Genomic DNA, 12,335 nt, shown 5'->3' on the forward strand with positions numbered 1-12,335 from the left:
TTGGCGTCGACGATTCTCGCGTCCAGGACATTGTCAGCGCCGAGACCGAACTTGCGCATCATCGAACCGTAAGCTCCGCCGACTAAGTGACCGCCCATGCCAAGGCTTGAGCATAAACCCGCCGGGAAACCATGGGTCTGGCTTTTTTCTTGGATCCTTTAAACCAAAGAAAGGTTAACCGATTAAATTACCGGATCATGCATTAACCGAAACTTAACCATGCTCGGTTTGTTTTTTACTTTGGTTCCAACCAAATGTTTAGATCAATTACATGCAATATTATGAACCAAGTGATGACAACACTAATTGCTAGTTACGACGTGACACCCTTAAAAAAACACACACACAAACTACTAGATTATTAACGTTGTTTAAAAGTTAATTCAATTCTATACTAAAACTAATGACTAGTACTAAATTACTAATCACTACAACAAATATGTACATTGTTAGGACGAGAGAAACGCTATAATATGTAATTCATAGCTCTTTTACAAATGCTATATTAGGCCACTGTTATTGTAGATACCTCACATATGATAGCGAAAAGTTCGTATGCTATGGTATAGTATTATACCATAGCAGTACAGAAATGCTATGTTATCCCGCTTTTCAAATTTTTAAAGATAATGTTATAAGTCATTTTACACGCTATGCTAGGAGCTTCTACCGTAGCTATATCATAGCAATAATCGAATGCTATAAATATATTTTATTGTATCACAAAATTAATGCTATTTTATTTATTATTGTAATTTTTTTTTTCAAAATTTATTTAAATAGATTTATATTTTTACATTTCATAAAATAATCAACATACATAACATAAATTACATTAACCAAAATAAGTCTTACATAACAAAGTGTCACCAAGTCTTAAATAAAATAAAACTAACATCAAAAAGAATAGAAACACTACTTGACATGTACATGTAACCCTTCAAAGCTTTTCTTACTTGTAGCAAAGGGTCTCTTTTAGCTGCTCACTTAGCGTTTCTTGAAACAGTCCAATGAACAGCTACTAGTTCACTTTGAATATATGAATCAAGTATCCAAAGCTGCACATAGATACAGTAGAAAAACAACAGTCATTAAAATTGTTGCACATAACGAGTTTATGGAGATGAGGCGAGACACTTACTTCTCGTGTAGTTCCTTAATTTATATGTTTCTTGTTCTTTGCTAAAGGAACTCACTCTCTTTCTGGTGTTCCTGTTTCAAAATCAGTAGATAAAAGCCGTTAAAATCCAAAACTAAATGTGCTAAGTTGGAAATTCCGTAAACTCTAAAAGACACTCACGAAGGTTGGCAAATGATGTTGCATAGAGCTATCACCATGCCGAAGCCTTTTTCTTGTTTCGAAACCTAGTCCTAGACCATAACAAAGCTTCAAGATTTCAACCCATGCTATCACAGATCCATCGGATGAAAACAGGGCTAGTGAATGCCAATGACAATATTATAAGAAAAGCATCCAGTCAAAATATTATACAAAGAGCTTAAATCAACAAGGCATAATCAAAGACATAAATTGTTAGAAAAACTAGAGATCAGAACGTATAACCTGTAGCAATGATCCCAAGTCTATACTCGACTTCTTGTACTCGACTTCTTGTCCTGCAGTTAACAATCACAAGACCTCAATCTAATCTAGAACTGGAACTCTCAATTCCAAGAGTCAGCAGACAGCAACTTTCACAAATTTTAGAAACTACAACAGATATCATAGCCATTGCCATCTCATTGGCTCAATAAACTTATGTTGCCAAATTTTGGATAGTAACTCGGAATCATTGACTAAAATCGAAAACAATAATGAATAGAGAAACCACAAAATCCAGAAAATTCTCAATCAGCAAAGCTAGACTCACGGTTTAAGCCATGGCTTACATTATCAGTTTTTCACCATCAAGAATACATATAACAAAGCTTCATATAATTTGGCGATTAATTTTCTCAACAGGAAAAGAAGAAGAGTCACCGAGATTTGTTCCTTGAGTCTGTGAAATGAGAATTGTTGAATGTATCACCCTGTTTCACAGTGAGAAACCAAAATCAGAGGTTCAAAGAAGAAACATGAGCAACAAGATACAAGTCACTTTCAATAGATATTGTACTCATGAAATATATCATCTTACAACTCCATACAGAATCTAAAAGGCATGTCATCACTTCTAATCAACAAGAGTTCTTACAATAGCAAGACTGATAAGTGATAGGCAAATAATCGAACATGAAAATCAAAAGCAAATTGGATCTGAAACCGTGCGACGACCCGACGGAGAGAGATCGAGCTACTACTTTGCAAAATATGATTGAGAAGAAGGGAAACCTTGACGAGTTCAGAAGAGATTGTAAACTGAGAGGGATCGAGAGTGAAAGATGTGACAAACAAATTGGGATCGAGTTTAGATCGGGTTTCGAATCAAGTTTCAGAACGGGTTTCGAATCAAGTTTCAGCGAGACAGAAGAGAGAAGAAGCAGAGGAAGAAGAAGAAGGCTTCGAAAGAAGAACCATCGTCTTTGTCGCCGGTATCAGCAACGAGAATCAAAAGCTCTCGATCTCTTCGTGTTAATCACTTTGTCGCCGAGATATAACATCGGAATGGACGCGAAATGAGGCTGCCGACGAGCTTCACGGTGGAGTCTATGGTGACTCAAAAAGACCTAGATTTCAATTTGGGGAAGAAAATTTTTCTAGAAGTTTTGTTCGTCTTCTCGTACAGAGAAGGGATAATGTTTTATTTTTGCTGTAAACGTGGCACTTAAATTTTTTGGTTCTTGATACAAAAACAAAAATTGGATCTAAAAGACGCTTAAACGAAAATTTTCATCTAAGTATTGGCGGAATAAACGATTTTAGGTTCTCATTTAATGAATTTTTATCTTAGCGTTTTTCTAGTGCTATTATATGGTAATAACAAAAAAAGTATATTTTTCATAGCTGTTGAAGAGAATGAGCTATAATCTATTGCTATCAATGTGGACTTTTCTTGTAGTGAATGTACTATTACATATTTTGTGTATTTAATGTTAATTCTTTTTTTTGTCAATATATTAATGTTAATTCTAGATGACAAAACAACTATGTAGATGACAAAGAAAAATAAATAATTAAATTAGCGGGAAAAGAGACTACGATGTTACCGACTCTTTTAACCACACAAATGTACGTACAAATGCTTTGTAACATGAACAGAAAAAAGCAAACAAAAAAAAGAAAAAGCTAAGCCATCCCTCAACCGACGCTTCTAGGGAATCCCACTAATATAAAGTTTATGATTGAAAAAAAAAAAAAGGTTTCCCCAAATGGCAGTAGGTAATAGGAAATATCGTAGCTGAAGATGTCAAACCCCTTCCGTTACAATTTGAAGTCAAAATACTGCGAAGTTCTACCAAAATAAATCAGCAATTAAAAAAAAAAAAAAAATCCATGAAACTTAAGTGAAGCACCTTCGTTAATTGTTAGTAAACAAAAAAGAATAATTATCGCTATTCAAAAATTAGGTGTTATGCTTCAATTTTCGTCTTTCCTATTCAAAAAGTTTGGCCTAGCTATATAAAATTATGCGTAAGCGTTACCTATAATAAACCTCTCCGTTGGTAGCACCAGCATGAGCCCACGCGCTGTTACTGTCCAGATCGACGTCGACCTGTCTAAGCTTCGACAAATCGACGACCACAAACGGCGTCTCGTCCTCGGCGACGAACGAGAGCCCTTCGTAGTCATGGCCACCGCTACGTACCCTCAGCTGAAGCTGAAGCTTCTTGGCACACACGACCGCTGCTTGGACGTGCGTCTCGTACAAAGGCTCGAATATGAAGATAGGCTTCGGGTTCGACGGCGTCAAGTACCGGAGATTCTGCGCCGTGGATTCAAGCTCCTCTTTGAACAAAGTAGCGTTTTGGTCAGGTGAGAAAAACGACGCCGTTATCGGGAACGAGACGTCGGAGTTGTCGACGAGGCACTGCATGAAATCTTGTTGTAGCGTGGTGGATGAAGACGATGGAACCGAGACTAGTAGTAGCGTTACAAGAAACGCAATCGGTATCGCAAACGCCATTATTTTTTTAAATGTAAATGAGGTTTTTTTGCTTTTGGTTGTTTGAGGTATGTGTTTGGGTTTATATAGGAGGTTGATGTATGTGTGGTGAGGTATTGTGAGATGGCTTACACGTAAAGTTGGTGTAAATATTACATCATTGCTAGATTTGCATTATACTTCTAATCTTTTATTTATTACTAATATTGTATCAAATTTCATTGCTACAACTCTTTTTATTTTTTATTTTTCTGATTACTTCGAAAATAAGGGTTTTCTTGGAGTTTATCACTTAAGCATATAATCGAACATGATGTTTTGTTACCAAATAAGGAAATGATAGAATATCCAAGTAATTAGGTCATTTCCTTGCATTGTCCTTTACTTCGATGCTATATAATCTGAATCTTTACATCTAAATCTGATGTAACTTTATATCGTTACTTTTTATCTATGTTGCATGGAAATTCTTTTTAAGGTTTGTTTTCCATTTTCAAAACGTTTCAGAAACGAAAATTTGGAGAAACACGAACAAGTCACGGAAACACAAAAACAAGGCACGGAAATACAATTCCTATAAATCTCTGTTTGGAAACACGATTCCTAGAAATCTCTGTTTGGAAACACAATTCCTAGAAATCTCTGTTTGGAAACATGATGGAAACTCCGTTTTCGTTTTCGAAACACGATATAAACTTTTTTTTAGCTTAGAAACTCAATAAATAAAAATAATTTGAAAATATATATTCATAATACATAAATATATAATATTATTAGTGTTTTAATTCAACTATTTAATATTTCTGTTTTGAATATGTGTTGTTCTAAATGAAAAAAAAGCGACGGCGATGGCGAGAAGACTCTAGGGTTTCGACCCAACAATGAGATGGTGTCTCATATCTAGTGGGAAACGGTTCGGGCTGTCCATTATGGTGGAGATGGGGTTCATGCGGTTTGGTTTGCGTTGTTATTGCGGGAGATTTGGGGGATCTGGGTTTTTGGGGAGACCTGGGTCTATGCGGTTTCATATGGTGTAGGATTCGGGTTTACTTCTCTCTCGGATATGTTGGGATTCAGTTTGTTTGGAAGATTCTGTACAGATTTGGTGGTCTTTGGCTTAGTGTGGGGATATGGAGGTTTGATTTTGGTAAGTGGGATTCGTTCCCCTTTGTTTTGTTCAATGGAGGGTGGATGTGCAAGCTGGTTTCGGGATTTGATATCGCGATTTCAGTTCTGCTTTCAAGGGAAGGATTTGGTACTGGGATTTGAGTATCGATATCAAGGGAAGGATTTGATACGATTTGTTATCTGTCAATGGTTTTTTCTGCGATTTGGTGTTAAATGGTTTGATCCGTCTGGATTGTCGATGGGGTATTTAACAAGGCTTTGCACAGCAGAGTTTTTTCATCCGCAAGCTTATTGTTCTCTTCATCGTTTCATTACCTTGGTGTTTTTTGGTCTTTCTTGGTCCCTCGTGTTTTTCTCTGTCTCTTCCACTATGTCGCAGAGCAGTTTGGTCTCTAAGGGGAAAAAGATTGCGGAGATGCCTCTGAAACGCAAGATTAAAGTCCCTCATTTTGATAACTCGGCGTTGATTAAAGGGTACTCGAAGACTGTCATTTGTCGCTGTTTCAATCCTCGGGTGCAAGACATGAAGGCTTTGATGCTGCTGTTTCCTCGTATTTGGCAAATGGAGGGCAAGGTTGTTGGCGCGGATCTGGGGCTTGGGAAGTTTCAGTTCGATTTCGATAATGAGGAGGATATTGTGGAGGTTCTCAAAATGGAACCGTTTCATTTCGATCACTGGATGGTGGCCCTGGTTCGTTGGAAGCCGTCGGTGGATCCTTTGTATCCATCTGCTCTCACTTTTTGGGTTCGTGGTCCCTCTTCAGTTCTGGGCTGATCCCACGTTTAGGAGCATCGGTGAAGATCTTGGGGAGGTCCAGGAAGTGGATATTGATGGAGGTCGGGTAAAGGTGGTGATCAATGGTTTCAAGCCTCTGTGTTTTGAATCCGAGATTAAGTTTGGCAATGGGGATCAAACCATTATTTCTATGCGGTACGAGCGATTGTTAGGCTATTGCCGTCGGTGTTTTAGTCTATGTCATCATGAAGACTTCTGTGGGGAAGAAGCTGGAGGAGGTGTGGTTTCTTCTGCTTCCTCTCTTCCTTCGGTTGAAGGTACTGGTGATAGTCGGTTTCATAGTTACAGAGGAGCGGTGGCTGGCGGTAGGGACATGCAAAGTGATCAGGCGAATAGGCTTCTAGATGCTGGTCGTAATCGGGTTACCGGGGAATCCTCCAGGCAGGGTTTTCAGAGGCAAGAGACCAGGCATCATCCGGGAGGACAGAGGAGTCGCTCTCGGTCTTCACAGGGGGACTCACATAGACCCCGTCGCTGTGCTGATTCTTCAAGGGTGGCTGAACACAGAGACGTTGCACCGGTAGTCTCTCCTCCACGAGACCGTTCTGGAGCGGATGGGGAAAATATGGTTAGGGAGTCCTTTCCGGCGTTTCAAGTGGTGGAGTAGGTCCAGAAAAAAGTGAGGAAAGCTCTCTTTCAAGAGGAGACCATGGAGCCGTCTGGAGATAAGGAATGTGTTCAGAGGACTGCAGGAACGATGGAGCAGCTACCTGCACAGGGTGATTCTCGGGTCTTGGAAGAGGGTGGGGATACTAGTATGGGTGAGGTTTCTGTGTCTGAGCCGGGGAATTCTCCTCCTATTTTGGGGGTGGTGGAGGATACTGTTGCTGTGGATCCGGAGGTGTCAGAGGTCAAAGTTGCGGTGGTTGTTGAGGATATGGAGGAGGGCTTGGAGTCGGATGCGATGGTGGAGGATGGTGCCAAGGCGATTGGTGAAGCGGTTTCAACTTCGGAAGAAGGATCGATTGCGGCAGAATCTTTTTCGGAGGAGTCTTCGGATGAGGTAGGCTCTGGTTTGCTAGCCACTGCTGTAATTTCCTCAGGTGCGGATGAGCATATGGAGCATAAGGAGGGGAATGAACTGAAAGGGGAGAAGGAGGTTAAGGCCAAAGGGGGTCTGCTAAAGGGGGGAGGCTCCAAAAAGCTGAATGTTTATCTTCGTACTCCGAGGAGGAAACCTGCAGCAAAGAATTCGGAGCAGGGGGGCGATAGACACAACCCGAAGAACCAGGACAAGGGAAAGGGTGCGGTGGGTGGCGGCAAACCACCTAAACCGACAGGTTGATAAATGAAGATTCTCAGCTGGAATTGCCAAGGCCTGGGTAACAAGGCAACTATTGGACATCTTAGGGACCTTTGGTTTCAGCATCGTCCGGATTTTTTGTTTCTTTGTGAAACAAATCAGTCTTTCTCTTTTATGGAACGTTTTGTAGGCCATTTTGGCTATTCAAATTTAATAACTGTTGATCCTATTGGTTGTAGTGGTGGATTGGCACTTTTTTATAATAAAGATGATTTTAATGTTTCCATTGTTTTTGAGTTAGATGGAATGATTGATATTGAGGCAGTTTACAAAGGCAAATTCTTTAATTCAACTTTTATTTATGGGGATCCAGTACCAAAAAATCGGGATTTAGTTTGGGAACAGTTAACAAGAATAGGGATATCTCGTAGTTTCCCATGGTTTGTAATTGGAGATTTTAATGAGTTGACCGGAAATCATGAGAAACGAGGGGGGGAAACTCCTTCCTGCGGCATATTTCCGGTCTTTCAATTGTATGATCCAGGGTTGTGATTTTGGAGTTTCCGTATTTGGGTGATTTCTTGTCCTGGCGGTGTTGGAGGGACAAAAAGCCAATACGTTGTCGGTTGGATAGAGTATTAGGTAATGAGGACTGGCATGCTCTTTTCCCGGATACCGTGACAGAATACTTGCCTATGGTGGCGTCTGATCATAAGCCTATATTGGCGTATATTGGAGCCAAGCGTCCAAGGGGGAAGCGGCGATTTGTGTTTGATAGGCGGTGGCTTGGTAAGGAAGGATTGATGAGTACCATTTCTTCGGGTTGGGCGGCTGGTGGGCGAAATGAGCAGGGGCTTTTTGTGGACAAAGTGGTAAATTGTCGGCGGTTTATTTCGCAGTGGCGGAAGACACACGTTCCGTCCGACGGGATGTAATCGCCCTTATTACAAGGCAGCTATCGGTGGCCCAGGCAGATGATGCAACTTCCCCGGAAACGATTACGGATTTGACCTCCCAATTGAGGGAGGCTTATCGGGATGAAGAAATTTATTGGTATCAGAAGAGTCGGAACCGATGGATGTGGGTAGGCGATAGGAACTCCAAGTATTTCCATGCTCAAACGAAGCAGCGCAGGGCACAGAACAGGATAGTGGGTCTTTTTGATAAAAATAATGTGTGGTCTACAGATGATGATGTGATTTGTAGTACGGCAGTGTCATATTTTGAGGAGTTGTTCTCCACAATTGACTCTGGTAATTGTGATGAGATTCTCAGGGAGATTAATACGGTGATTACGGAGGAGGATAATGCCGTTATGACCGGTCCTGCTACGAAAAAAGAGGTAAGAGCGGCTTTATTTATGATGCATTCGAATAAAGCTCTAGGGCTGGATGGGATGACAGCGTTATTTTTTCAAAAGGAATGGAATGTCGTTAAGACGGATTTACTTAATTTGGTAAATTCTTTCTTCGAGTAGGGTTCTTTTGACAAGCGGTTGAATTCTACGCATATTTGTCTAATTCCAAAAGTGCCGAAACCAACTCGAATGGCGGAGTTACGGCCGATCAGCTTGTGTAATGTGGGATATAAGATCATATCTAAAATTTTATGTCAAAGGTTAAAACGGGTGTTACCAACACTTATTTCGGAAACTCAGTCTGCTTTTGTCCCAGGCCGTTTGATTTCGGATAATATCTTAATTGCCCAGGAAATGTTTCATGGGCTCCGGACTAACAATTCTTGTAAATCGAAATTCATGGCCATAAAAACAGACATGAGTAAAGCTTATGATCGGGTTGAATAGAATTTCGTGGAGCAAGTTCTCAGGAAGATGGGTTTCTCGGAGAGATGGATATCCTGGATCATGTACTGCGTTACATCGGTGGAATATAAGGTTTTACTGAATGGACAACCACATGGATTCATTCAGCCGACAAGGGGTTTGAGACAGGGGGATCCTTTATCACCTTATTTGTTTATTCTGTGTACGGAAGTGCTGATAGCAAATGTTAGGAAGGCAGAGAGAGATAAATTGATTACAAGCATAAAGGTGGCAAATCAATGCCCTCCTATCACTCATCTTCTTTTTGCGGATGATAGCTTATTTTTTTGTAGAGCTACTAAGGAAGAATGTGAGGCTATTTTAACGGTCTTGAGGTCCTATGAAGCGGTTTCTGGTCAATTGATAAATTTGGATAAATTCTCTATTCAATTTGGCCACAAGGTTTCGGCGGATACAAAAGTGGAGATGCAGTCGATTCTTGGCATTACTAAATTAGGTGGAATGGGATCATATTTGGGAATTCCTGAAAGTTTGGGAGGTTCAAAGACGAAGGTTTTTTCCTTTGTCCGGGATAAGTTACAGGGTCGCACTACTGGTTGGTCGGCCAAACTGCTTTCGAAGGGGGGGGGAAGAAGTGATGATAAAGTCGGTGGCCACGGCTGTTCCGACGTTTGTGATGTCTTGTTTTCAGATCCCGAAAACTATAACGTCTAAACTGACGAGTGCTATTGCAAACTTTTGGTGGAGCTCAAATGGACAGTCTGGGGGTATGCATTGGTTAGCATGGGAGAATCTTTGCTCGAGTAAGCAACTCGGCGGCCTGGGTTTTCGGAATATTGATGATTTCAACTCCGCCCTTTTGGCTAAGCAGTTATGGAGACTAATAGAAGTACCTGATTCGCTTTTTGCAATGGTGTTTAAGAGCCGGTATTATCGGAACTCGCATCCTATGGATCCTATTAAATCTTACTCTCCATCCTATGGGTGGAGAAGTATTGTTTCCGCTCGCTCTCTGGTAAGCAAAGGGCTAATTAAACGGGTTGGTTCTGGAGATACTGTGTCTATATGGATAGATCCCTGGGTACCTGCTCAATTCCCGAGACCAGCGTTAAGCAAGGATTCTTTTAAGGATCCTTCGATCCAGATTAATGATCTTATTGATCGGAGTTCTAATACCTGGCGGATGGATCGGCTAGCTAACCATTTCGATCCAGCTGATGTGTCTTTAATTGGTGCGATTCCTTTAAGTATTACTCCACAGAGTGATTCTTTCGGTTGGAACTTTACTAAATCGGGCAAGTATATGGTTAAGTCTGGATATCATACGGCTCGTTTGCCCCCCCCCCATGACTCTAGGCCGTTGGTCTATGGTCCTGATTATGTCTCTTATTGGATAGTGTTTGGAAAGTTAAGTGTCCTCCAAAAATACAGCACTTCATGTGGCAAGTTCTTTCTAGCTGTCTTTCAGTCGCGGCTAACTTAGGTCGTCGGGGAATTTACTGTGATCTGGAGTGTATGCATTGTGGTTTTCCCCTAGAAACGATTAATCATGCCCTATTTGAGTGTCCACCCGCACGACAGGTGTGGGCTTTGTCCAATGTTCCGACAGGTACAATTGGATTTCCCACAACATCGGTGTTTGCGAATGTAGACCATTTTCTTGGGGCACAAAATCTGGGGGCTCAGGTGGTAGCCTTCCCATGGATTATGTGGTACATTTGGAAAGCGCGAAATGCGAAGGTTTTTGAAAATGTGGTAGAAAAACCGGATGAGATTGCAAAGTGGGTGGCCAGTGAGGCAATAGCCTGGTCCGCGGCCCAGGTTGAAGATGAGGAGGGATTTATTGTTCCAACATGACCCAATCCTTGGGTGGTCTGGGGGGTTTCCTCCCTTCCTGTTGCTTATACAAGTTTATGTTGTTTTGTGGATGGTTCCTGGAAGGACACAGACAAGTTTGCGGGTGCAGGTTGGGTGTGTATGAGGGCTCACGATGCTTCTCCGATTATGGGTGCCTCAAATTTTAGGCGGAGTCTCTCCCCACTTCACGCGGAGGTTGAAGCCTTTGTGTGGGTTTTACGTTGTATGATTGGACTTGAATTCAAAGAGGTAGCTTTTCTCACAGACTGCTCAGATTTGGTGAAGATGGTGTCCTCACCAGATGATTGGCCGGCTTTTTCTGCCTATCTCGACGACATAAAGGTGGATATGGAGGAATTCTCAAGCTTCTCGTTAACCTTGATCTCTAGGAATGCAAATGTACTTGCAGATCGATTAGCACGACAAGTTTGTACTCAACCGCATGTGGTTACATTAGTTAGCTGTTCTTTCCACAATTGGCTTGTTTGAGTCAATTCGTTTGTTGTTAAAAAAAAAGAATATGTGTTGTTTCAAATATTCCTTTTGATATAAGTTATATGTTTGGTGTTTTATTATGTATATACATATATATATCCATATATAGAGATTTTAGAGTTTTTTTTACTTTGACCTGGTAAATTATCTCACTAGTTTTTAACTAAAGAACTCTCCAAAATCGTTTAAAATCAATGTTAAAACTCTTTTACAAAAAAAAAATGTAAAATTTGAAAAACAGTGGATTTTATATGATTTTTATAAATCTTTAATTGAATAACAAGATAATTTAAGTTACGTTGACTGAATTTAAAGAAATTCCAAATTCAATAACAGATTTGGATAATGATTTAAAAATCACAAATTGAATAACAGAATATTTTAATAAAAAATCAGAATCTTTTAAAATTCTAATTCAATACCCCTTCTAAAGGTTTAAATTTAAATTATTATATAATTAAAGGTTGTGAAGAAATTAAATGTCTTTTAAAAGCAAGGAACAATATGTGCCTTTAGGGATAAACAATGCTAATATGCACTAATTTCAAAAATTTCCATGGATACCGACATGACTTTATGTTTTTCACATCTAAAGATAGCGACAACACCACTATCTTCAGTAATTGTGGCGTGAAGCCTTAACACAATGTCTCATGACCATTTGAATTGTAATTAATTAATAATGATCACCCCTGTGTTAATCGTTTATGTTATAATTCAACTTTGACTAGTTAATCTAAAAATCTAGTTACACATACATTATACAGTACACTTTGTTTCTTTACAGAAAGTTTCACGAACCAGTTACTACAAAGAGTAATGGGATCCCAAAAAGTAATCGTAACTACAAATATATTTTTTGAATTTTATACACGTAAAACGTAACTGATGCTTTAACAGCAAAAAAAAAACGTAACTGATGTCCTCATGTCAACTTCGTCCTTGGCATAATCAAAACTACAACCTCTATTTTTTTTTTTTTTTTTTTTT

The 12,335-nt window shown here is 40.0% G+C and overlaps 1 protein-coding gene across 4 annotated transcripts; it reads right to left on the reverse strand.

The window, feature by feature from the left end:
• On the reverse strand, window positions 887–4,128 carry LOC109132702 (reticuline oxidase-like protein). 4 transcript variants are annotated; one of them, XR_002037769.1, is made up of 6 exons: window positions 3,583–3,632; window positions 1,891–2,031; window positions 1,565–1,617; window positions 1,301–1,437; window positions 1,142–1,212; window positions 887–1,058 (listed from the first exon to the last, which is right to left on the reverse strand). XR_002037769.1 is itself a non-coding variant. In XM_019244898.1 (6 exons), the coding sequence occupies exons 1-4, from the start codon at window positions 4,062–4,064 to the stop codon at window positions 1,411–1,413; spliced, it is 612 nt and encodes a 203-aa protein (XP_019100443.1). In that variant the 5' UTR covers window positions 4,065–4,128; the 3' UTR covers window positions 887–1,058; window positions 1,142–1,212; window positions 1,301–1,410. The 4 variants fall into 4 exon arrangements, 2 of the variants coding, with proteins under 2 accessions (XP_019100443.1, XP_019100444.1); XM_019244898.1 differs by having other exon boundaries at window positions 1,982–2,031; window positions 3,583–4,128; XM_019244899.1 differs by having other exon boundaries at window positions 1,301–1,371; window positions 1,982–2,031; window positions 3,583–4,126.

This window comes from Camelina sativa, chromosome 4 (assembly GCF_000633955.1).
Source record: "Camelina sativa cultivar DH55 chromosome 4, Cs, whole genome shotgun sequence".
Lineage (NCBI taxonomy): Eukaryota > Viridiplantae > Streptophyta > Magnoliopsida > Brassicales > Brassicaceae > Camelina > Camelina sativa.